General features: G+C 45.7%; 1 protein-coding gene across 2 annotated transcripts in view; it reads left to right on the forward strand.

The window, feature by feature from the left end:
* The window catches only part of DAAM2 (dishevelled associated activator of morphogenesis 2), a 266918-nt gene that overhangs the window by 186948 nt on the left and 57335 nt on the right, over window positions 1-22635 (forward strand). For both annotated transcript variants that reach the window (XM_030557288.1, XM_030557289.1), the window contains 8 exons: window positions 6035-6145; window positions 6870-6973; window positions 8846-8912; window positions 9727-9844; window positions 11534-11672; window positions 13105-13163; window positions 13583-13767; window positions 15004-15321. In XM_030557288.1, the coding sequence (XP_030413148.1) occupies window positions 6035-6145; window positions 6870-6973; window positions 8846-8912; window positions 9727-9844; window positions 11534-11672; window positions 13105-13163; window positions 13583-13767; window positions 15004-15321 (1101 nt within the window). The remainder of the gene's footprint in view (window positions 1-6034; window positions 6146-6869; window positions 6974-8845; window positions 8913-9726; window positions 9845-11533; window positions 11673-13104; window positions 13164-13582; window positions 13768-15003; window positions 15322-22635) is intronic.

Here is a 22635-nt window from a genome sequence, read left to right on the forward strand (position 1 = left end):
ATAGATACAGAGAAAGGCAATGCAAATATTTAGGGGTATGCAACAGCTTCCATATGCAAAGAGATAAAAAAGACTGGGACTACTCAACTTGGAAAAGGGACAACTAATGGGGGATATTAGAAAGATCTTTAAAATCATGAATGGGTGTGGAGAAAGTGAATAAGAAAGTGTGTTTTAGCAATTTACATCCAGGGCTGGCACTTTCATTTAGGCGAGCTAGGCAGTCGCCTAGGGCGCCAGGATTTGAGGGGGTGGCATTTTGCTGGGAGGGCAGCAGGCTCCTCCAGTAGATCTCCCGCAGGCGTGCCTGCAGAAGGTCCGCTGGTCCCATGGCTCCGGTGGAGCATCCGCAGGCACACCTGCGGCAGATCCACCGGAGCCACGGGATCAGCAGACCCTCCGCAGGGACGCCTGAGGCAGGTCCACTGGAGCCGCGGGACCGGCGAGCAGCAGAGCTCCCCCCTCCCACGGCGTGCCACCATCCTTGGGGCGGTGAAATGGCTAGAGCTGGCCCTGTGCTTAGGTCGCCAAAAACCCTGGCGCCGCTCCTGTTTACATCACATGAGAGCCAGGAGTCAGCTAATGAAATTAATAGGCAGCAGGTTTAAAACAATCAAAAGGAAGTATTTCTTCACACAATGCACAGTAAAGCTGTGGAACTTGTTGCCAGAGGATGTTGTGAAGGCCATAAGTATAACTGGATTCAGAGAAGAACTAGATAAGTCCATCAGTGGCTATTAGCTAAGATGGTTAGGGATGCAACCCTATGCTCTTAGTGTCCCTATGCTCCTGAATGTTAAATGCTCAGACTGGATGACAGGGAATGGATCACTTGATGATTGCCTGTTTCTGTTCATTCCCTTGGAAGCATCTGGCATTGGCCACTCTCGGAAGATAGGATACTGGGCTAAGTGAATCACTGGTCTGACCCAGTATGGCTGTTCTGAGGTTTTTACACTAGTCTTGGAGGAGAATCAGGCCACATATCTCCAGATTTCACCCTTCTGATGCTCTCCACTGCTAAGACTTAAGCCATCTTATTTCACTATTGCAACCTCCTCCCTTCCAGCTTCCCCCATCTCCCAACTCTGCAGCTTGATCAGAATGCCACTGTCAAGATCATCTTTCTCTTGCCAGATGCATCACTGGTTTTCTCACTCCTTTTACTGCTAATAGAATTCGTGTTTCTCCTTCTTCCTTTTTTGCCAGCCTTTATCTCTTGTTTCCTTTAGTATACCCTTCCCATTCCCTCATGTTTGCCCTAGCTTTTCCTGAGCTGAGCGTTCCTTTGCCCATTCTGTACCTTCTTTCGTGCTTTCCTTTATGCCTGAACCATTTCTATTAATATATGACAAGCCCCGTCCTTTCAGCTTTTTTTATGCTCCTGAAACCCAACCAGCTTTGGGAAGTATTCCACCTCTAATGTCCACACACCTCTGTGGGACTGGGTCTCTTCCAGTTTGTGTGATGCTGCAGCCTCTTGTGCCAGTTAGGTGGAGGTTTTCAAAGCCACCAAGGGGATCTGGACACCTAATACCCATTAAAATTAATGGCAATTGGGCAATCAAACCATCTAGGTGACTTTGAAAATCTCAGGCTTAGTCTGCAAGTTCCTCCAGGGAGAGTTTGATCTTCATCTGGGTCACTGGCGTGGGCAGAGCACCACCAGTGCTGTATCTGAGAACCAACTGATTTATCTGCATAGAGCAGGCATGAATAAATGCAGTGCACACCTGAGGACACAGAGGTCATACTAATAGTAATAAATATAAATGAATCTATTTAACACTCAGGTTTGGGCTGTGGAACCCCTATCTATTTTCTTAAAGTTTGCTCCTCCTTGCACCTTTGGCCATAGTGTACGGTGGCAAATATTTTGTCTCCTCCCTGTTCCAGGCTGAATGTGCATCTGCTCCATCCAGTTCCTCTTTAGAAAATCCTTTCTCCACCACCCCATAAACTTGTTCCATAAAAGAAGAAATAAAATATGGAAAACAAAGCAACAAACACTCTGGGGGGAAAAAATCATGAATGAACAAGACAAATTTTAAACTAGACCACGTGATTTCTTTTCTTTCTCCTTCATTCAGTCCCACTAGTGGATGCTATTTCTATGTGTGACCATCGGTGAGTCACTTAACCTCTCAATGCCTCAGTTTCCCCCTCTATAAGATAGAGATAATGGCACTGACTTACCTTTGTAAAGTGCTTTGAGATCTGTGAATCATAAGTGTTCTGCATACGGAAAGTACTCATTTATACATCGCCTTATTTATATTTGATTCTCTTTGAGGCAAGGACCCTATTATTGTTTTATAACTCTTCCATGATGTGCCCAGTGCATTGCTGGCACTAATAATAATGATGGTTGCCATCTTCCAAGGTTTTTCCAGTGGGACAAACTCATTGTGTCTGGGCATTGTAACGTTTGTGTGCATCTTAACAACACACTCGTGCTTTGATTCAGTCTTATCATTTTGCAAAGTGGAGATGCCACTCTGGCCTGGGAAGATATTTTAGGACACACTAATGTCCTTCATGTCTAGCTTTACATCTGACAGACCTGTCAAAATGCTAAGAGTCACCCTGCTTTCAGTTCTGAGTGAATCCCATTGTTAGATATAGGCCAGTGCTTCTGTCTTTACTAAAGCAACTGTTGGTGATTCCAGGCCACCTGGCCTTACGCTGTCAAGCCATAATACATTAAGCCACACTCCAGGACTTTCACTGTGCGGTAGCAGAGTCGATATAGGACGTTACTACTCAGCAATCTAGTGCTCTGTAAGTTTGCACCACGGCTGGCCGAGCAGTAACTCACAATGCAGAGAAGTTCTTAGAGTTACTGTGGCACATGGGAGATGTAGTGTTAACAAATGTCTCCTTGGGTGATGAGAGCTGTTGTCCAGTCACTGTCTAGAATCACAAGAGTAGAAGCAGTATCTGGTTTTCATGTTTAGTATCACTAGAAACATTGAAGTGAAGGAATATAGGCAGCTCAATCTTCTTCCTAAACTAAGCCTTTTCAACTGGCATTCCTTCCAGAGCCCCATCGCCAGGCTTGTATTAAATACTAGCAGTATGGAACAGTGCCCATAGAAGGAAATTTGAACAATTTGAGATTACACAGTAAAGGGACCAAAAAGAAGTACATTTAAAATGAAGTAGAATCCGTTATTCCCATTTGATTTGCTTCCACCCCGCAGAGCTCATCCAAACTGCTTTGAGGTTTGCTGCTCACTAAAGGAACCTTATTGGATGTCAGCGACAAGCAATGATAAAATTAAGCGAGGAAATTTTTTTTTGCTTAAATAGTAAGAAAAACTTTTATAACCATAAAATCAATTAGTACACAGAGATGTGGTGAAATCTCCACAGGAAATGTTCAAGTCAAGACTTGAGCATCAGCCACTTCAGAAGGGTTAGGGATATTGGAGAACTGCCACACCGTGTGGGGTAAAGACTATGACCCTTTAAGAACTTCATGACCTTACAGTGCTCCCTTCTAGATCATATTGATGGCAGAGGATGCAGTGTTGCTCACCTCACTCAATGAGCATTTTTGTTGCTGTTACCCTGCAGTCTGCTCTGCCCTGTCCTTCCCTGACTGCTTTTCACATCCTATTTCCAGCTCAGTTGCAGGAAAGGGACAGAGAACTTTAGCAAATGTCCTTTGAGCTGGATGGTTAGCGGGTTTGGAGTGATACTTTATAAATCTTAACATTTAGTCTCTCTCACACACATGTCCTTACCAAACCACAAAAATATAATTGTAGACATGGATGAGCATATATCTGCTCCAGCTCAGTGATGTCGTCTCCAAATAATTGATGTTTCTTGACTTTGAACAAAGGGAATTCTGGCTGAGGTCAAGTTTGTGCAAAGTTTGGGGGAAAACAAAACAAAAAGCTTACTTTTGGAGCTGCTGTTTTAATGGCTGGGGAAATCCTGCCCACGTCATTCCGGAGACCTATGGCTTTGGATTTCAGTCTCAAAATCTTGGCACAAAAATCTGAAGTAACAGAATTAAATTCTCTCTGCTGTTTCTCCTCTGCTTTTTGGATAACTCAAGAACTTTGGTTTTGTTGGGTGTGTTTGAAGACTGGTGCCCATTTATTGTGACTAGGGAGCACAGGTGGGTGCTGGGTGTCCACTTGAGCAATAGAAAGACGTTGTAATTGTTGGATGATCAAACACCTGAAGCAGAGTCGCTTGCAGCTGGCACAGAAGACAAAACTCAGACTTACTTGGCCCTCTGAGCTGTAGAGAAGATGCTGGCTGTAGAAAGGGCTTAGACATTCAAGTATCTAGTAACATGGAGGTATATATGCTACGTTCAGTTACAGAAAGAGATGCCAGTGGGTCCTAGGCTGGATCAGAAAGGTGTATAATAAATAAGAGACGGGATTTAGACTATTATACAAGGCATGTATTATGTGACACCTTATCTCCATTGGGTTGTACTTTTCTGGAGGTGACCAGATTACATCTATTAAACTGATCCCAGGCATGGAGGGCTTGGCTAGGAATGAAAAGTTTTCAGTAACCAGGGTCCGAAAAGCCACTAAGTAAAAAAATGAATTTCCCTACTCAACATCTCTGCTCCACGTGTGTATTTTAGCCATACCTGCTGAGTGTAATACATTAGCATGTTTTAGTCCTCTTCGCCCTGTACAGCCAAAATACCTTTCGAAGACTGAGTAGGATTGCATTCTCCCTAGTGCATGAGCAGCAGAATTGTCAACTGAATTCTGATTTTGGGGCTTTTGTTTAGTGTTGATGATGTGAGAGGCAGAAACTGCACAATTTAATTATCCTCTTCCATGTGGAATTTGCAGCTTTGACAGAAGAGTCATTTTTGGATTTACAAATTGAGCACATTTGCTCTGGAATCGGTGAGAGAGAATACATGTAGAATGACACAAATCACTTATGACTCTAACCACTTTTTAAGGGGAACTCTACAGCATGAGTTCAAATGGAGTTGAGCCTAATGAGGATGCAGGGAGCATTTGGCACCAGAACACACTAACTATGTTCTTTGTTTCAATTCTTCCCTGCCTCACAATAACATCTCCTAGTGCTTCCAAATCCACTGGTGGTATCCCAGAATGCATCATTCTGCAACATCATAAATACCGGATGCTGTGGCAGTGATGTGCTCTGAGGTATCGCCTGCGAAGCAGGAAGATTTAATAAAGAGCAGCTCAAAGATATTTTAGTGCCAAATAGTTCTGTAGCTTGTTTAGTGGGGGGACATCAGTGTGGAAATCTGGGTTTAACTCCACTTCCACTTTAGCTCTGCAGCTCACCTCTAAGCTCTAAAGAGTTTGCAGCTGAGAGACCACAAGGGCTCTTCCTGTTGTGTCAAATACATTAAAAGAAGCTTATAAAGACCTGAGCAAAAATCTGCCTTATGTCAAGTAAACAGAACCAAGGGAACAAGTGGAAACTAAAACCCCTCCAAGGAGTTGGTGCAATGATACACTTCCAGAGGTTCTTCTCCCCTGAGGGTAGTTAATGTTTGGGATTCTCTATCCCCTGAGGCACTGGCAGAATCCACTGTGCTAGGATTCAAGAAAAGAATGAAAAATTACGTGGATGCCACTGATCTAAATGGGCCAAGATGCATTAACCACAGAGATTTTGTCTTGCACATGCAGAGTTAAACTGACGGGAAGATCTGGGCTAGGGAAGGTCCTCTTACTTCTGCCATAAGCTCATACTGACAGGGACTTTAATGGAAAAGGGGAGTGGGGATTTGCTTTCCTCCAAAGCACGAGGCAGGGATTCTCCATCAGGATCAAGTGGGCATTTTATTATTAATTATTTTTCATAGAGTGCCCCAAATTGTGATGAATGTGGACAGGTAGACGTGGCCCCTCCTCTGAACTACTTATACTCTAAGCAGAGATGTGACACATCAAAGGCAGTCTGACTGTGCTCACTATCCATTCACAAGGAGCTAATGTGGGAGCTGTGCAGTGGAAAGCAATGAATGTTGTTAGTCTCTCTCACCTCACCCCTTGTGTTTCAGACATTGCTGAATGAGCTAGACCGAAGCATGGGGCGCTACCGGGATGAGGTGAATCTCAAAACGGCCATCATGTCCTTTATCAATGCTGTTCTGAATGCTGGCGCGGGCGAGGTGAGTCACCGCCCTGGAAATTCCATCTGCAACCGAGCTGTTGCTACTGAATTATTTGCTTTGAAAATGGCTATTAGACCAAGGGGCAAGTCTTACAGTGTTATTGAGTGGGTTTAGTTCTTGGAAAAGGTGCTTGACTGGTCATATCTATCCTAACTCACAACATCTTCCTCACACTTTGCTTGCAACTCCCCCTTGAAGCCACTCCTGAGCAGAGACTCCCAAATATGCCAGCGTGCATGGTGGTTTTCTGAGGTTCATAGATGTGAACTTGAATGAAGCCTCTAAAATTCTTTTTGCTTGTGACCCAGGCTTGGAAGAGACCTAAGCTTCTGGCTCATAGAGAAAATGCTGGTCGCTTTGCTCTTCCTCTGTCCCCTGTTGAGCAACTTATAGAGCATTGTTAGGTCTCTGAGGGCTCCCTTCCCAGAAGGATACATGGAACTGATACAGTTATAAGAGGACTTTTGTTTTGAAGGGGGAACAGCAGAATACACAGTCACCCTAGAATGACACACTGGCTGAAGGCCCAGTTTGAACTTGCTTTTTCTGATGGAAGGTCAGGATTGTTGGGAGAACTTCTGAGTGGGAACACGGGACGTGATTCTACCCGTGAACGTTTAAAAGCAGGAGAGGTGATATTCAAAGTAGGAATTTACCTTTAAGTGAATCTGTCCAAAATCTTTTGGAAACTGAGTTGTTGTTTTTTCTCCCCTTCTGTAAGGACAATTTGGAATTCCGATTGCACCTGCGATATGAGTTTCTGATGCTGGGAATTCAACCTGTTATTGACAAGCTAAGAGGACATGAAAATGCAACATTAGACAGGTGAGACATGATATTTGACAATAGATACTCCATTATAGAGCAGTAGTAGCTGTTCCAAAAATAAAGCTTCCAACTGAGTTTCCATTCAAGCTTGCTCTTGTTGGGTCTCTCCCTTAAAGCCACTTCCCGCCCCCACACACCCCTCCCCCCAAAAAGAAGAAAGAAAAGGAATAGCATTCTCAGAATTGGCAGATCGGTTATGGAGGCCACATGAAAACGTTTGGAGTTCCAGAATTGTGCTGCTAAGTAGTAGATGATCACCAGTAAAAACAAACAGAAAACACCACCACCCCACAAGCCTGATAGAAAAGAGACAGAACCACAGTTCAATAAATATATCAAATCAACATCTATTGCACAGGGCTAATGTTCTGGTTCTTTAGGTCATATATTTTAAAAGTAAAGATATTAAAGAGGCTCTCCAGTGTGGCACATCTGCTTTGGTGACTTAATTTAAGTTCTGTACTTCGCTGCATTGACTGAGGCAGCTTAAATTGGACTCTTCAGAAATTACAAGCCAAAATAAACTTTTTAGAACTAGGTGATTTGACCGAGATACCTGAGGATCTTGAGGAGCCTGTAGAAGTTTATCAGAGTATAAAGTGAAGCAATGCAGAACACACATCTTTTGGAGATGTGGAGTGTGGTGGTGTGTTGTGGAGCAAACTCTCCTGCGGCCCACCTATGCATGGAGAGAGACTGCTGTGCTACTCCCTCTTCCCCCTTCCCCGTTACCCTAGTTCAAACCACTCTCTGGAGGTGCCAGGTGGCTTGGAGCATGGCAGCATTCTCTGCAGGAATTACATGGATTGGAAGACAGCTAGATCAGGCCCTTACATTTTATATCTAATTTGCAAGAAACAGGCTGTCCCATCAAAACTGGGGTTTCCTTCAAACCTCAATATGGCTGAGAACACTGTGAGTGAGATTTCTTCCCAAGGATCAAACAATGACATGTTGCAGCCTGACACTTTGTATAAATACCAGGTTAAATCCAATTGCCTCTCGTGAAGGATAACAAAGCTGGCTCAAGTCTTTACTCAGAATATTGAAATATGTTGCTGGGCTTCTCCTTTTACACACATACCCCATTGTATTAGCAGTACTGGGCCAGATTGTGCTCTTGTGCTGGTTGAAAGCTGGCCAAATGGCTGAAGTCAGCAGTGTTACTCTGGATTGACACTATTGTACTTGAAATGAGAATCTGGCCCACTAGACTAGTGATGATTCTTTATCCAGTAACCAAGGATGTTCAACAGGAAGTCAGTGGGGCTGCTGGGTCTCACATGTTACAATGGAGCAAAGTTAGACAAAGTGAGCATGGAGCCCTGGAGGCTAGCGCAGTTTAAGAGGACCCCAAGCACTATGACAAAATGTCTTGTGTTTAATGGAATACTTGAAATTCTCTATGCTACATGTCATAAGAATGAGATTATTCCAGCAGTCTGGCAAGCAAACAGGGCATGTGGATTTTCCCCTTATGCAGTGAGTGATATTGTGTCAGTCAGATACAGCATGTCATACCTATTTTATTTTCATTTTTAGGCTCTAAAAGCAGCAATCACCTTGACATAGGGCCTTAAAAGGGGATTAACAACTTGTTGAACCCCAGGCAATCCACACCTCCCAGCTTGTCAGTAAGCCCCATTAAATGCCCTGTATTCTGAGCATGATGGTGTAAATATTACAAGGTGTCCGGACAGTCCCATCATTTGGGGGTGGCGGGAGGAGGGAGAAGGGGTTGACTCATCAAACCTGCCATTATCACAGCCCTCTGTCAGGAAATGGAGTTCCTCTTCTCCCCTGCCACAGCTTGGTCCAGGTGAGAGTAGTGCCATGCAGATTGGTTGGATTTGTTTTCCTCTTTCCTAGGCACTTAGATTTCTTTGAGATGGTGAGAAATGAGGACGATCTGGAACTTGCCAAGCGGTTTGATGTGGTGAGTTGCCTTTGTGGGAGCTGGAGTTGCCAGAGGCTGAATAGCTGCTTTGGCTGCTGAATTCAAAAGCCTGCGACTTTCCCAAGCAGTCAGCAAGGAACAGCCATGGCTGCTAAAGGGATGATGATTGCTCTTTGCTGTCTCTCATGTACAGAATGGGGACACTACACGTGAGCAATGAAAACATTAAACACTGCCATGGTTCCTGCGAAAGGGCTTGGACAAAGGTGTTTTCCTCTCTGCATTGTGCAGAGTATTCAGGGACAAAACAAGGCAAGGGTGGCGGGAACTCATTCTCAATAGTCATGGGCCTGAACCAAAATTCTGGATCCAAATATGCCCTCGCTTTAAGAGAGTTCAGCTCTGGGTGTGGCTCAGACCCATCTCCGAGTTTTCCAATAACAAAACCCAGGGTACATTTCCGAAGGTTGTCACCTGGGAGATTGTGGAGACAGGGAGGCATTTTAGAGGAGATGGGTGGGGAGAGGGGCACATACGTTGTAGGGAGGGGAAGAGTAGGTGGAACAAGGACAGCAGAGGCATGTTGTCCCACCTTCCCAGCCTCCCAACCGTTTTGGGAATTGTTCCTTACTGCCACTGCAACCAGGTGTGGCAGTGCTGATCCCAATCCCACCTGACTCCCTATCTGCCAGCCCTCTTCTTCCTGAAGCCCCTCTGCTGGGTCATTGCAAAGGTATTCCTGCTTTTTGCGGCCTGCTCATCTCTCTTGTTAAAGAGTTTTCACTCCTGGATCCATCTTCCATTCTGTGTGTTTCTCTTCCTCTCTCTCATGTTATTTCTCTGCCTACTCCAGATTCACATTGATACAAAAAGTGCCTCTCAGATGTTCGAGATGATCAAGAAGAGATTGAAGCACACAGACGCCTATCCCTATTTGCTATCAGTCCTTCAGCATTGCTTGCAGATGCCTTGTGAGTACATCCCTGCTTCCTGGGGCAGAGGGGAGTGAGGAGCCTTGATATAAAGAAGGGACAATGGATCGCAGGACGGAATGCACTTTCTTTCTGATACAGCAGAGGGTTGTTCAGACATTGTGGGTGAAGGAGTTAGGATTTGACACTGACCCCAGCCAGCTGATTTTGGAAGGTTGCAAGTTAACAAGTGGCATCTTGACTCTGCACTTGCAAACAAAATTAAGAAGCTGGGGGCCTCCCAACTTGTCATAAACCAAGTTTTGGGGGGTTTAAATTAAAAGTTTCAAAGGAGAGAGAAACAACTCTTGTGCTCTGGGTCTGGGAACTCCCAGGAATGGATGTCATTTTGAATTTTATCACAATGCAATAAGGAATTTAAAAAAACCAAAAACAAATAAAACCTTTGTTGCCCATTGATGGGAAATCCCACAATAAGCATGTCTTTGGGCTGCTGTCTCATGGCAGTGCATCAGGCTCTCAGACCCTAACCAGAAAACCAAATCAACATTTTCTTTTTGGAGGGTATTATATGAATGGGTTCTTAAAGTTATTTGATTAAATAATCAATTGGTAATTACTGATTGATGCTTTCAAAGGGTAGTGGCCAGTAAAGAGCCTTTAGCAAGATCATTATACAACTGTTTAACCCAGTCCTTTTAGGAAAGAGTCCTGGGGAGTGTTTTTTAGTAAATTTCACCCAGGCTTGAGCAGTGAGACTGAGAAGCTTAGCAAGGAAGGTGGAGGTAACCCTCTTGATGTCTTTCCAAGAGACTACATACAGAGCATTACTGGGCGACTGCTGGATTTAGAAGTACAGTCACCCACCTAGCAGTTGTATGACACAATTCTTTAATGTGGTACAAGACAGCACATATGCTTTGGGGCTCAGGGTGAGCCCAGAATGTGCTACCAGCGGAGGGCTAAACTTGATAGGAATGTTGTTGGGTTAGAGGCACAGTTCAGCAGTTTTGAAGTATTTAATAAAAACAGCTTTTAAAGGGCCAGACTTTGAAATCCATTGGGCCAATCCTGCAGTGCATTTCCCGCTGTTGTGTGTACACTGTGTGTATTCCTATCCAAGATGGATCATGGCTCCTTCAATGCATACCAGAGGGATAATTTTTTTTTTGTTATAACACATTGGTAACTTTTTTTATAGCTTATGTCCACAAAGTTGTATTGAATTGAATTACAGATAGCTGAGCATGCCAATTGTGAATATAAATATTTGTAAAATGCCTGGTCACTGTGGTATCTAGATACTCCCCCCCCCCAAAAAAAAAATCAGCCCCCAGCAAGTAGCAAAGTCACAACTCTGTCCTGTGGAGACAGCTCTGTAGGTGCATTTCTGCACACACTTACCTGATCTGCAGTAGAAATCATAGAATTTGAATGTACAAATTAGGTGCATGATTGTGCATGCACTTTTCTTACGAGTCTGATTTAATAGGATTTTACACCCATGTTGCTCAAGTATAAATGACAATACAAGGCGCAGGACCATGCAGAACCAGGACCGATGTTCTAGAATTTACCTGCAATGAGACAAACTCCCCCCGTCCCCTGTTTTGTTAAGATGGGTAAGAAAGAAAGCGAGGAACATTGGCCTGTTGTCTGGGGAATACAGGAATTCCAAGCATCTTCAGATGTGAATAGTAACTTGTACATTGGTGGTTCTCCCTGCAGATAAGTGGAATGGAGGACATTTCCAGCAGTGGCAGCTGTTAGACAGGATACTACAACAAATCGTTCTTCAGGATGAGAAAGGGGATGATCCAGATATAGCTCCACTGGATAACTTCAATGTCAAGAACATCATTAAGATGTAAATTGTGTTAATTATTCTTTCTTAATTCTGTTATCCAGCACTTTAGTTGTAAATAGCACTTAAACAAAATACTAGGTCCCTGCACTGAGGAGCTTGCATCTAGGTTATATTTTATTGTAATCTGTTATAAATTTTCTAGTTAATTGCTTTCTAAACTATAGCTTAATCTGTTCCTTATTTTCCAGAGTGTGTTTTACTTTCCTGTGCTCTTTGAGTTCTGTTAGCTATAGAGCTGGTGGAAAATCAAGGAAGAAAAGTCATGAAATGTTAACATAATTGTTTTTTGTTTTTTTCAAATTGTTGAAAGCTTCATTGACCTTTTCTGAAACTTGATCAGCTCTACTTAGATCTTCTTTGTCTATGGCTTTGGGTTAATTCAGGAAGATTTCAAATAACATCAAATAAATCAGCAGCCAAATAGCATAAATAGTTTTTTACCTCTCCATAAAATATCTGCTCCCTCCCTCACCCACATGTGGTTTTGGCCAATGATTCTCAAGTTATTTCATTCTGTGAGCTGCTTCATGTGAGAGGTGGTCGCATGAGCCATCCCTCCGCTCAACTCCTCCCGTGCACCCATTCCTGGTGCTGCACTATACCTTCCAATGCCAAACTGTTGGATTCTGCAGTGACCTCAGGGGGTTACTCACAGCCCATGAGCTGAAGGTGGAAAACCTCTGGTCTAGACTCTGTAAAGTGCTTTGCAATATTTTGAGTATAAACTCCTATATAGAACTAAATTTTATTCTATTAAAAATTATGCAGTGCCTTCTGTGAGCCAGAGCTAATTTCTCATTAGGTGTTTTGAAAAATACACTTGACCGTTGACTTCCTTCTCTCCATCCTAACATGGGGCCTTATTGTTGACCTTGCACCTGGTCTTTTTTCATAGTTGCTCCTTCTGTTGCCTTTCTAATCACTACTTCTCCTGAGTATTTTCTTTCACTACTGAGAAATGGCATGGCAGTCTGAGGTACTGACATTGTCTGGCAATTGATACGTTATCTAAAATGTAGTCAGCCTTTCTCCAAGAAACTAAAACACAACTGCAAAAGTGCAATGAAAAGGCCACCTACAACTTAAAAAAGAAGTCAGGATAATTTGTGACCAGCAGTAGTAATAATTTTAGCCATGAGGGCTGTGATAAAAGTAAATAGATGTCATACTGCCAGAACATCCACTTATCACAAAAGGGATCAGGAAGGATTCCCACTACCCCATGTATAGCATTAAACAATAATGCAGGCACATTAAGGGCCAATTATATCATCATCAGGTATTGGTTACTGTGGGAGCAGGATACTGAACTAGAGGGACCACTGATCTGGCCCAGTATGGAAATAATACAATTCAGCAAGTTGTCTTTCTAGTTGCCCACAGGGCTGGATGGCTCAGAATAGACCATAAATAATCTGGTTTCCTCTTTCAGGCTGGTGAATGAGAATGAAGTGAAACAGTGGAGGGATCAGGCAGAGAAATTCAGAAAAGGTACGTGATCTCTCTCTGTTTGAAGAACTGAGGGAGATGTCCTGATTTAACCACACAATGACAGACAGGAGAGATGGAGATGACCTTTTTGATCGTCCAGTCCATATCACCAAGGGACAATGCTTGTTTGGTCCTACTAGTGTATTTCCCAGTGCCTTTTCTAGTCTAGTTTAAATGGCTCAAGTGATGGGGCTTCCACAAATTTTCATAGGTGACTATTCGACAGCCAAAGAAGCCTCTGTCAAGTGATATATGCTGAAAATCTGTCTACATATTCCTTGGTCCAATTTCATCCCATTGCTCCTGGTTATAACTCCCCATTACCAGTTTGCATTATTTATCTCAATCTAGTTTACATCTCCTTAGAGAGCTTTCATGGGTTTTGTTTAATCAGTTATGCTTCCTCATTCTCTCTGTAGAACACGCAGAGCTGATGAGCAGACTGGAAAAGAAGGAAAGAGAATGTGAGATAAAGACCCAAGAGAAAGATGAAATGATGAAGACATTGAACAAGATGAAGGACAAGCTACAGAAAGAATCCTTGGAACTGCGCCAGACCCGGGACCAAATGACAGACCTGGTAGCTCAATTCAATGAGTTCTCGGTATGAGGTTGAGACTTTTCTTCTCATCCCACAGAAGCAAATCAATAATGAGCAAAGGCACAGTAATGATGAATTGTGTCTGCCCCCCATACCAAGGAAGTTTGAGTATATAGCTGCAAAGCTGGAGGCTTAGGATAGGTCTGTGCTGCAATCGGAGGTCTGATTGCAGCATGGATAAGACATACCTGCACTAGCTTTACCCATGCATGGCTAAAAATAGCAATGAAGACATGGCAGCATGGGCTTCAGCATAGGTTGTAGAAGCACACTAAGACTTGTGGATGTGTACTTGCATTGCTAGCCTGTGCTGCTGCCCAGGCTGCTGCATCTCCACAGCTATTTGTAGCTGTTCTCGCGTAATTAAAGCTAGCACAGATATGCCTGCCCATGTCACAATCTCATCTCTGATTGCAGCATAAAGGCTGCATAGACCTGCATTAGGGTCCTGGGTATGTGACCTGGTAAAATATATAGGGGTCGATGCCCACATGTCTATAGATAGTCTGTCTCATTCTTTCTTTGTAATCACCCTCTTCATTTAACCATGCACAAAAAGCTGAAGGGTGCGTGTCCCTTCCCACAATGTGGCAGATGTCCATAATTTGTGTTGAAACCCCCAAATGGAGCATGTTTGCCTCTGACTCCCAGAGTTGGCTGGAGGAATGCAAACGTCACCAGTTACACAGGTATAGGAAATGGAGGTAACAAATGCTCCTTGTGATGCCTCTGGAGGGACTACGGCTGCTTCTGCATTCTGCAGGCCTAACCTTTCCAGCAGCTGTGTCCTGCCTGGTGCAGCGCCTTCCTCACGCCCAGCATGCCTCAGGCTCCAGGAACCCAAATGCAGCCCTTAGAAGCTAGTCACTATGGATAGGGGTTTCCCTTCCGTCTTTGTGCTAGTGAGGTTAGTTGGCACATATTCAGTATTTCAAAAAATCATGTGTCAGCCCCCTAAAATTTATGGGATCAGAAGAAAAATACATTTTGCCACCTTCTACTGACTCTGTGTTTTGAGCATTTTAAGGGTCATATTTTCAAGCTCATTTCTATTACCACAAGGGCTAAAAACTTACTTTTTGACTTCCAAATGAAAGTTGAGATTCTCCTTTATCATAAAACTCTGTAATCTGGGGCTTCAAGAAAAACACCAAATATTATGAGCGAGAATCACATCAGTTGGCAGCATGGAGTTACTGTACATTTTAAACATCCTTTGCTTATTCTTTTGTTTTCCAGCAAGGAGGTGGCATTTCCTTCACACAACCTCCTCCACCCCCTCCTGGTGGCCCATTAGCTTTGCCCTCCTCTCTGATGATGGAGTGTTTGCCCCCGCTGCCACCCCCACTCCCATTCTCCAGCTGTCCCCCTCCACCTGCTCCGCCTCCTCCACCGGGAGGGCCACCTCCCCCACCTGGAGCCCCTCCTTTTTTCAGCATGGGGATGATGCCCCCTCCTACAACCACCTTCAGCAGCAGCGGGACCAGCCTGAGGAAGAAATCTATCCCACAGCCTTCCCACCCACTGAAATCCTTCAACTGGGCCAAACTGAGTGAGGTAAGACACCACAGCACCCTCAACACCCCATCTGCCCTAGTCAGGCATTACTGCAGGTTGGCTAGTGCCAGTGGGGAGACATTCAGGGTGTGAGAAGTTCATGCCTTCGTGTCTCTCTTTAGACCAAGGTCGCTGTCCTAAGAGAGGGCACTGTATTTTCTTCCACAAAGTTGCACGGCTACACTGGAACCCTGTGGGTCTGAACCATGTATATTCCCAGCAGGCCCCAGTGCAGGGCTTCCGCAATGAACCTCATCCCAATGGACTGCATTATCATGACCAAGGCACAGCCTAGACTTTCCTGCATCAGATCCAGGTGTAGCTATAACTAGGAGAGCAGCCACCGTGGATCTTATGTCATAAACCAGAACCAGGTGTCTCCTTGGCTAATGCCTGGAGCTAGCCCCTCCCTACAAACTCCCATCAGGGAACAAGCGCATCCCTATTGTGTGACCAGCTTGCAAGTTGTGAGCAGAGCATAGGGCAGATGTTGCGGAGTTGACTTCTAAATTAGCCTAAGTTACTCTGGCAGGGGCAGCCTCTCAGAGGGGATAGCAGCCAGTCACTGTCATCACTCATGTTGCCATGGCTGTACGTGAACCCACCTCTGCCCCTCTCACAGTTAGACTTGCAGCTTATTGCCTTTACTCTCCCTCTTGGTAGGAGAATTCCTAAGAGATGGGGCAGTGAGAAACGGAAAAGAATTCAAATTGACTGTTGCACAGCTCGCTCCTTTTCTGCCACCCCTGCAGCCACTCCCACCCCTCTGCTTCTCCCCCTCCTGCTGGATTTTTTTTCTTCCCTTCTCTTTTGGGTGTTTTTTTTCCACAGATAAAAAAGTGTCTGTGTTGAATTTGGACAGCTGCCTAGAAACCCACGTCCTTTTTTAGACTGAAACTCACCCGGGGCCCAACTCAGGCATTCGAAATGAGTGTCTGGGGACCTCTGGAATGCCACAAGAATTCACTCTCTCTCCTTTTCTTTAAAATAAAATGAAGTGAAGTATTTGCTGCACCGTCTGTGCTTGTCTGTCAGGGCCATGTGGGGGTGTGGGAGAGAATATGAGAGTGGGGATTTGTTTTCCTTTTTAGAACATGGGACTTAGTGCGCTGAAGAAAAGAAATAACAACAATACATATATTTTTTAAAAAGCGAGAGGCACAGGTGTTTCTGTTTAGTGCACAGTAACCACAGGCTTATCCTGCCCTCTGGTTAAGAGTGAAGGCAGCTGTGCTAATAAAATTGAAGGGCTGGGCAGTGAGGTGGGTAAAAGATGCTATTTTGGGGAATGTGGAATAGTTTGGGGAGCTGTAGGGGGCAGGATGTTCCCGTGGGAGCATTTGTCAGTGTTTGTGTTTTGACTTAGTGAGCTATCTGTGGATCCCAGAGATGGTGGGGTTGTCAGTTGGAGGGTAGCTGGGACGGTTGTTTGCTGTGACGAAATGTGCCCCCCATAAGTTGTTGTTCCTCACTACAAGGGAGAGGAACATGTTTGAGCCATCTCCCTCAGAATTGGTGAGTTCCCCAGCCGCTACTGGGCACCTCCTCTCTGCTCATTGCTGTGGGGGGTAACGTATGGGTTTTAATCCTACCCTCAGAACCCAGAATCAAGCCGGACCAAGACTGGTTTAATGGGATCATCTTTAGTTTTACTTATTTGTTGGCATTTCTATGGTGCTCAATCCTGCAGTCTCTAAGCACCCCACAAATACTAATTTATAAGCCTCACAATCAATCCACTTTGTAGGAGGTGGTATCTCACTTTTACAAATGGGGAAGCTGGGGCATAGAAATGGCTTATTATTTGTATCACAGTAGCACCTTGATTCCCCAGTCAAGATCCGGGGCCTGTTATGATAGCTACTGTATATACACATGGAGACAGGCCCTACCCTTATGATCTAAATAGACAAGACAGGCAAAAGACAAATTTTAAGTGCTTTGCACAAGGTTACATGTGGCATCTGTGGCAGAAGCAAGGATAAAATCCAGATCTCCTGATTCCAAGCCTGCACCTTAATTACAAGACCTTCCTTCCTCCAGGGCCGCCCAGAGGATTCAGGGGGCCTGGGGTCTTCGGCGGTGGGGGTCCTTCTGCTCTGGGTCTTTGGGGCACTTCAGCGGCAAGTCCCAGAGTGAGTGAAGGACCCGCCGCCAGATTGCCGCCGAAGACCCAGAGCGGAAGGAGCCCTTGCCGCTGAATTGCTGCTGAAGACCGAAAGACTGAGCGTGGAAGAAGCTCTCGGTCTTCGGCAGTGGGTCCTTCACTCGATCTGGGTGTGTTTGGCGGCACTGAAGGAGCTGCTGCTGAAGGCCCACTGAAAACGCTCATGGGGCCCCTGTGGGGCCTGGGGCAAATTGCCCCACTTGCTCCCCCCAGGTGGCCCTTCCTTCCTCCCCCAAGAGCTGATGAAGGGACTTGGTGATCTCTTGGACCATAGCATGTTTTGAAGTGAATGAGGGTCAAGGTTTGGGGCTCCTAATTCTATGGGGAGCAGCCCATCCGCTCTGGACAAAACAGGGAGGAGATTTGACAGGCTCCAGAAGGAGCAGTCAGTACCTTTGTGGGTGGTGGAGTGAATGGAAATGGAGAGAGGAGGGGGAAATTGCAGGCCCTCTGCAAATGTCTTGAGAAATGTAAATTTGCCACAAAGATTGTTTTTGTTCCCTTATTTTTAAAGGCTGCTGGGCTCAGCACAGAGACCAAGTGCTGAATTGGCCGTGCAGAGTAAAATTGCCATATGCCCTTATTGTGGGCCCTGAGAGGCCCACGTTGGCTGGGGCACTGTGTTCATGTGCCGGAAACTTGTATGGTCTGTGTTGTACCACTTCTGTGGCTCCACAGAGAAGGGTGATATCCAAGGCAGCTGATCCTGCCCCATTCACCAGCATTAACATTGGCTTGGGAAGGAAGGTGCCCATCTATTGTGTATTATGAGAATGCTGAGCTGTTCTCTAACTCTTGTTGCCTAAGTATTTGGCAATAATTAATCGCATCCCACAATTCTCCTGGGCAGTCCGGGAAAGGGAACTCACCCAGCACGCAGCTGAAAGATGTTTGTGCTTTGAGGAAACTGCACCAGCTCACGAACAACGACTCATTAATTCACCCTGACACATACAACCTTTATTAGCTTTGTTCTGAATTGATGACTGGTGTCAAAGAGACTTTGATACCATAGACTGAACTCTATTTAATGACTTCCATGCCGCAGCTCCATTCCAGTACTACAATACTGTTTGATGGACGCTACTGGTTTTAAAAGGGATGGGGAAGAGACACTAAGCACTGCAGTGTGGCCATTGTGAACTCCCGGGAAGATTTTCTTCTTTGCTCCTAGACTGAAAATGGGGGTTGCTTCCCCCACCAGGTCACTCCATCCTGGGTTTTATACAAGGCCTGGGGCATGCTGGGACTAGATATTTGCTATTAGTTCAAAACATGGACCAGATCTAAACACCCTGAAAGTTTGACTCCAGATGTGGATTTGAACTCTGTCTCTTAATCTTCATAATAAGTACTAGTATATTCATTTGAAGCTACCAGAGTAACTGGTTTACTTGTCTACTTCTGTTCCTGTTACCTGCTGGCCAGATACTATCAAATGGACTTGACCATTTAGGAGTCCTCCAACTGCCAGTAGTGGCTTTATCAAATGAGCTGAAAGAGAGTCTCTCTCTAGCAGCCAAACCCAGTGGAAGCTATGCTGCAATTGCCTCATCAGGAAGGCTTTTATTCTGCGTATACCACAATCTGTCTTGTGTGAAAAGAGTCGTGCAAATAACTTTTCACATAAAGTGAAAAAAATCACATCAGCCAAAAGAATTGTTCACCTGAGGTTGAATTTTTCCACAAAAACATGAAACTGTTGCTGCTGTGAAAATGACAAATTTCCACTTATGGTGGATTTGTGACAACACAGTGGGATTTCCATGTGAAAAGTTATTGCTGGTGGAAAATGGCAAAAATACACTTCATTTCAGATTATTAATATTGATGGAAAAACAGTGGTTTTGCACAAATATTCTCAAGGTAGAACCCTTGAGTGTCCTGCTTCGATGGGGACACTGTAATTTCTTGGAGAGCTCTGTTCCGTGGGGACATTGTTCATGAGCTACTACTGAAATCTGTAGGAAGGAAGAATCTCCACTGAAAGTGACACACAAGGTACTGAGACATTCTTCAGTAGACAGCTCTTTAAACCAGTATGAATGCCATAGCTAAAAGAGTGATCCCCAAATGGGTCCTAGAGTGAGGGGATCCTGCCACTTGGGACTGACCTTTTTAAAGGGAGATGGGTCTCCACCCCATCTGTGACACAGCTGGCTCTCCTCCCCAGGTGGGGAAAATGAAGGTCATGTGACCTGTGAGTTATGTAACTCAACCTGACCTAGCTGAGTGGCCTAGGAAGAGAGGGAAAGTGTTGGTAGCAGATGGCTGCAGAAAGGTTGTGAGGGCCAGAAGAAAGGACAAGGCAGGCCTGTGAAAGACCCCAGATAGGCAGGCATTGGGGGTGGCTCTTCAGGAAAGAGCAGGCAGCAACTCAGAGAAGCCCAGGAGGGGCTGAGAGGAAAGATGGAAAGGAAGGAGCTTGGGAAGGGCTGAAAGCCAAGCTGAGAGGGTGGGCAGAAGAATTAGAGAGAAGACCGACCCTTTGGAAAGGAGGCCATGGACTAGTTTGAGACTGGGACAAAAACAAACAAAGGAACTCTATTTCCCAGGAAGGGAAGGACTTGTGTTAAGGTTTTATTTAGCCATAGGCCCAAGTTACAACAGCAAGCCCCTCCAGCCAGAAGCGGCTCTAGGCATTTTGCCACCCCAAGCACGGAAGGCAGCATGCCTGCCACCCTCGCGGTGCCAGCAGAGTGTCCCCCGCGGCTTGCTGCCCCATGCACACGCTTGGCGTGCTGGGGCCTGGAGCTGCCGCTGCCTCCGGCAGTTGCTGTAGCAGGCTGAAAATGAGAAACTGAGACAGGCCTGCTGTGGAGCCACCCCAGGCCATGAGAGGGCACTGTGGAGGTGGCCAGCCTGTTACAGAACTACATGGGGTGATAGGATTGTAACATCTCCCCATGAAATGTTCACTGTTGTCTCAAGTGGTTCTTTGTGTCTTATTTTGCTTTGCAATGAAATGGGACAAAGTAGCTGTTGTCAATCAAAACCATGCCTCCTCTCCAAAAAATAAAATAAAATAAAATAAAAATTAAAGCTACGTTTTCCTCAAAATGAATCAAAATAGGTTTATTTACATAGGTAAAGGGATCCATTATTAAGAGGAGAGAAATCCATTTTTCACCACATTTTCAAGGTTGCAGTGAAATGTGAAAAAAAATCAAATTTCAAGCAGTTTCACCTTTCAGTTGTGAATAGTTTGCATGCATCTAATGGTTGCCTGCCCTAAAATTCACTGGACATTCACAGTTTTCATAGGTTTCTCTTGACTTGTAGACTGTGCTGCATTTCAAACACGCAAATGCGGAAATGAAGTGACTGCAGGAAGGTTATAAATATAATGCACCAAAAGCCCATCTCAGTAGAGCAAATGCTTCATTATGACTCATCCTGACTAATCCCATGTTTCTCAAATTACACCACTTCCCATCATTTCTTAGCTAATCACTAGGGGACCCTGGGAAATGTAGTTCCTGGGTTTAGTTTCTCAGTGTGGGCCAAGACTTGTGCAAATCAGAGAAAAGACGGTTACTCACCTTTGTAACTGTTGTTCTTCGAGATGTGTTGCTCACATCCATTCCAGTTAGGTGTGCGCGCCGCGCGTGCACGTTCGTCGGAAACTTTTTTACCCTAGCAACTCCAGTGGGCCGGCAGGTCGCCCCCTAGAGTGGCGCCGCCATGGCGCTCTATATATACCCCTGCCGGCCCGCCCGCTCCTCAGTTCCTTCTTGCCGGCTACTCCGACAGTGGGGAAGGAGGGCGGGTGTGGAATGGATGTGAGCAACACATCTCGAAGAACAACAGTTACAAAGGTGAGTAACCGTCTTTTCTTCTTCGAGTGATTGCTCACATCCATTCCAGTTAGGTGACTCCCAAGCCATACCTAGGCGGTGGGGTCGGAGTGAGAAGTCGCGGCCCGGAGCACCGCAGTTCCGAAGGCCGCATCCTCCCTCGACTGCTGGACCAGGGCGTAGTGGGAAGCAAAAGTGTGGACCGATGACCAGGTCGCTGCCCGACAGATTTCCTGGATGGGCACACGGGCTAGGAAAGCCAGCGATGACGCCTGCGCCCTGGTAGAATGCGCAGTCACACGGCCCGCAGGGACATGGGCCAAGTCATAACAAGTCCTGATACAGGACGTAACCCAAGAGGATATCCTCTGGGAGGAGATAGGAAGACCTTTCATACGATCTGCTACCGCCACGAAAAGCTGGGGGGATTTTCGGAAGGGCTTAGTCCTGTCTATGTAGAACGCGAGAGCCCTACGGACATCCAGCGAGTGGAGCTGCTGCTCCCTGCCTGAGGAGTGAGGTTTTGGGAAAAAAACCGGAAGGAAAATCTCTTGGTTGACATGGAAGGCTGAGACCACCTTGGGCAGAAAAGCAGGGTGTGGTCTCAGCTGCACCTTGTCCTTGTGGAAGACCGTATATGGGGGGTCTACCACAAGAGCTCGGAGCTCCGACACCCGTCTAGCTGAGGTGACAGCCACTAGAAAGGCAGTTTTCCAAGAGAGGTAGAGCAGGGAGCAAGTAGCTAACGGCTCAAAGGGGGGGCCCCATGAGTCGGGACAACACCAGGTTAAGATCCCAGGTGGGAGCAGGGGGACGGACGTTAGGGAATAGACGTTCCAGCCCTTTAAGGAATCTCGACACCGTCGGGTGGGAAAAAACGGAGCGACCGTCCGCACCCGGGTGAAAGGTGGAGATAGCAGCTAGGTGGACTCGCAACGACGATAAGGCCAGACCTTGCCCCTTGAGGGACAAAACGTAGTCTAATATTTCGGAAACCGAAACTTCCATAGGGCGGAGATTTCTCTCTACGCACCAACAGGAGAAGCGCTTCCATTTCGCTGAATACGTGGCTCTTGTGGACGGTTTCCTGCTGCTCAAGAGCACCTCTCTCACAGGCGTGGAGCATCGCAGCTCTGGGCCAGTCAGCCACGCAGGAGCCACGCCGCTAGGTGCAGCGACTGCAGGTCTGGGTGACAAAGGGTCCCGTGGTCCTGGGTAATCAGGTCCGGATGAAGGGGCAGGGGAACTGGGTCGGCTATGGCCAAGTCCAGCAGCATGGTGTACCAGTGCTGCCTGGGCCACGCCGGGGCTACCATGATCACGAGCGCCTTGTCCCTGTGCACCTTCAGG

The sequence above is a fragment of the Gopherus evgoodei genome, chromosome 3, assembly GCF_007399415.2.
Source record: "Gopherus evgoodei ecotype Sinaloan lineage chromosome 3, rGopEvg1_v1.p, whole genome shotgun sequence".
Lineage (NCBI taxonomy): Eukaryota > Metazoa > Chordata > Testudines > Testudinidae > Gopherus > Gopherus evgoodei.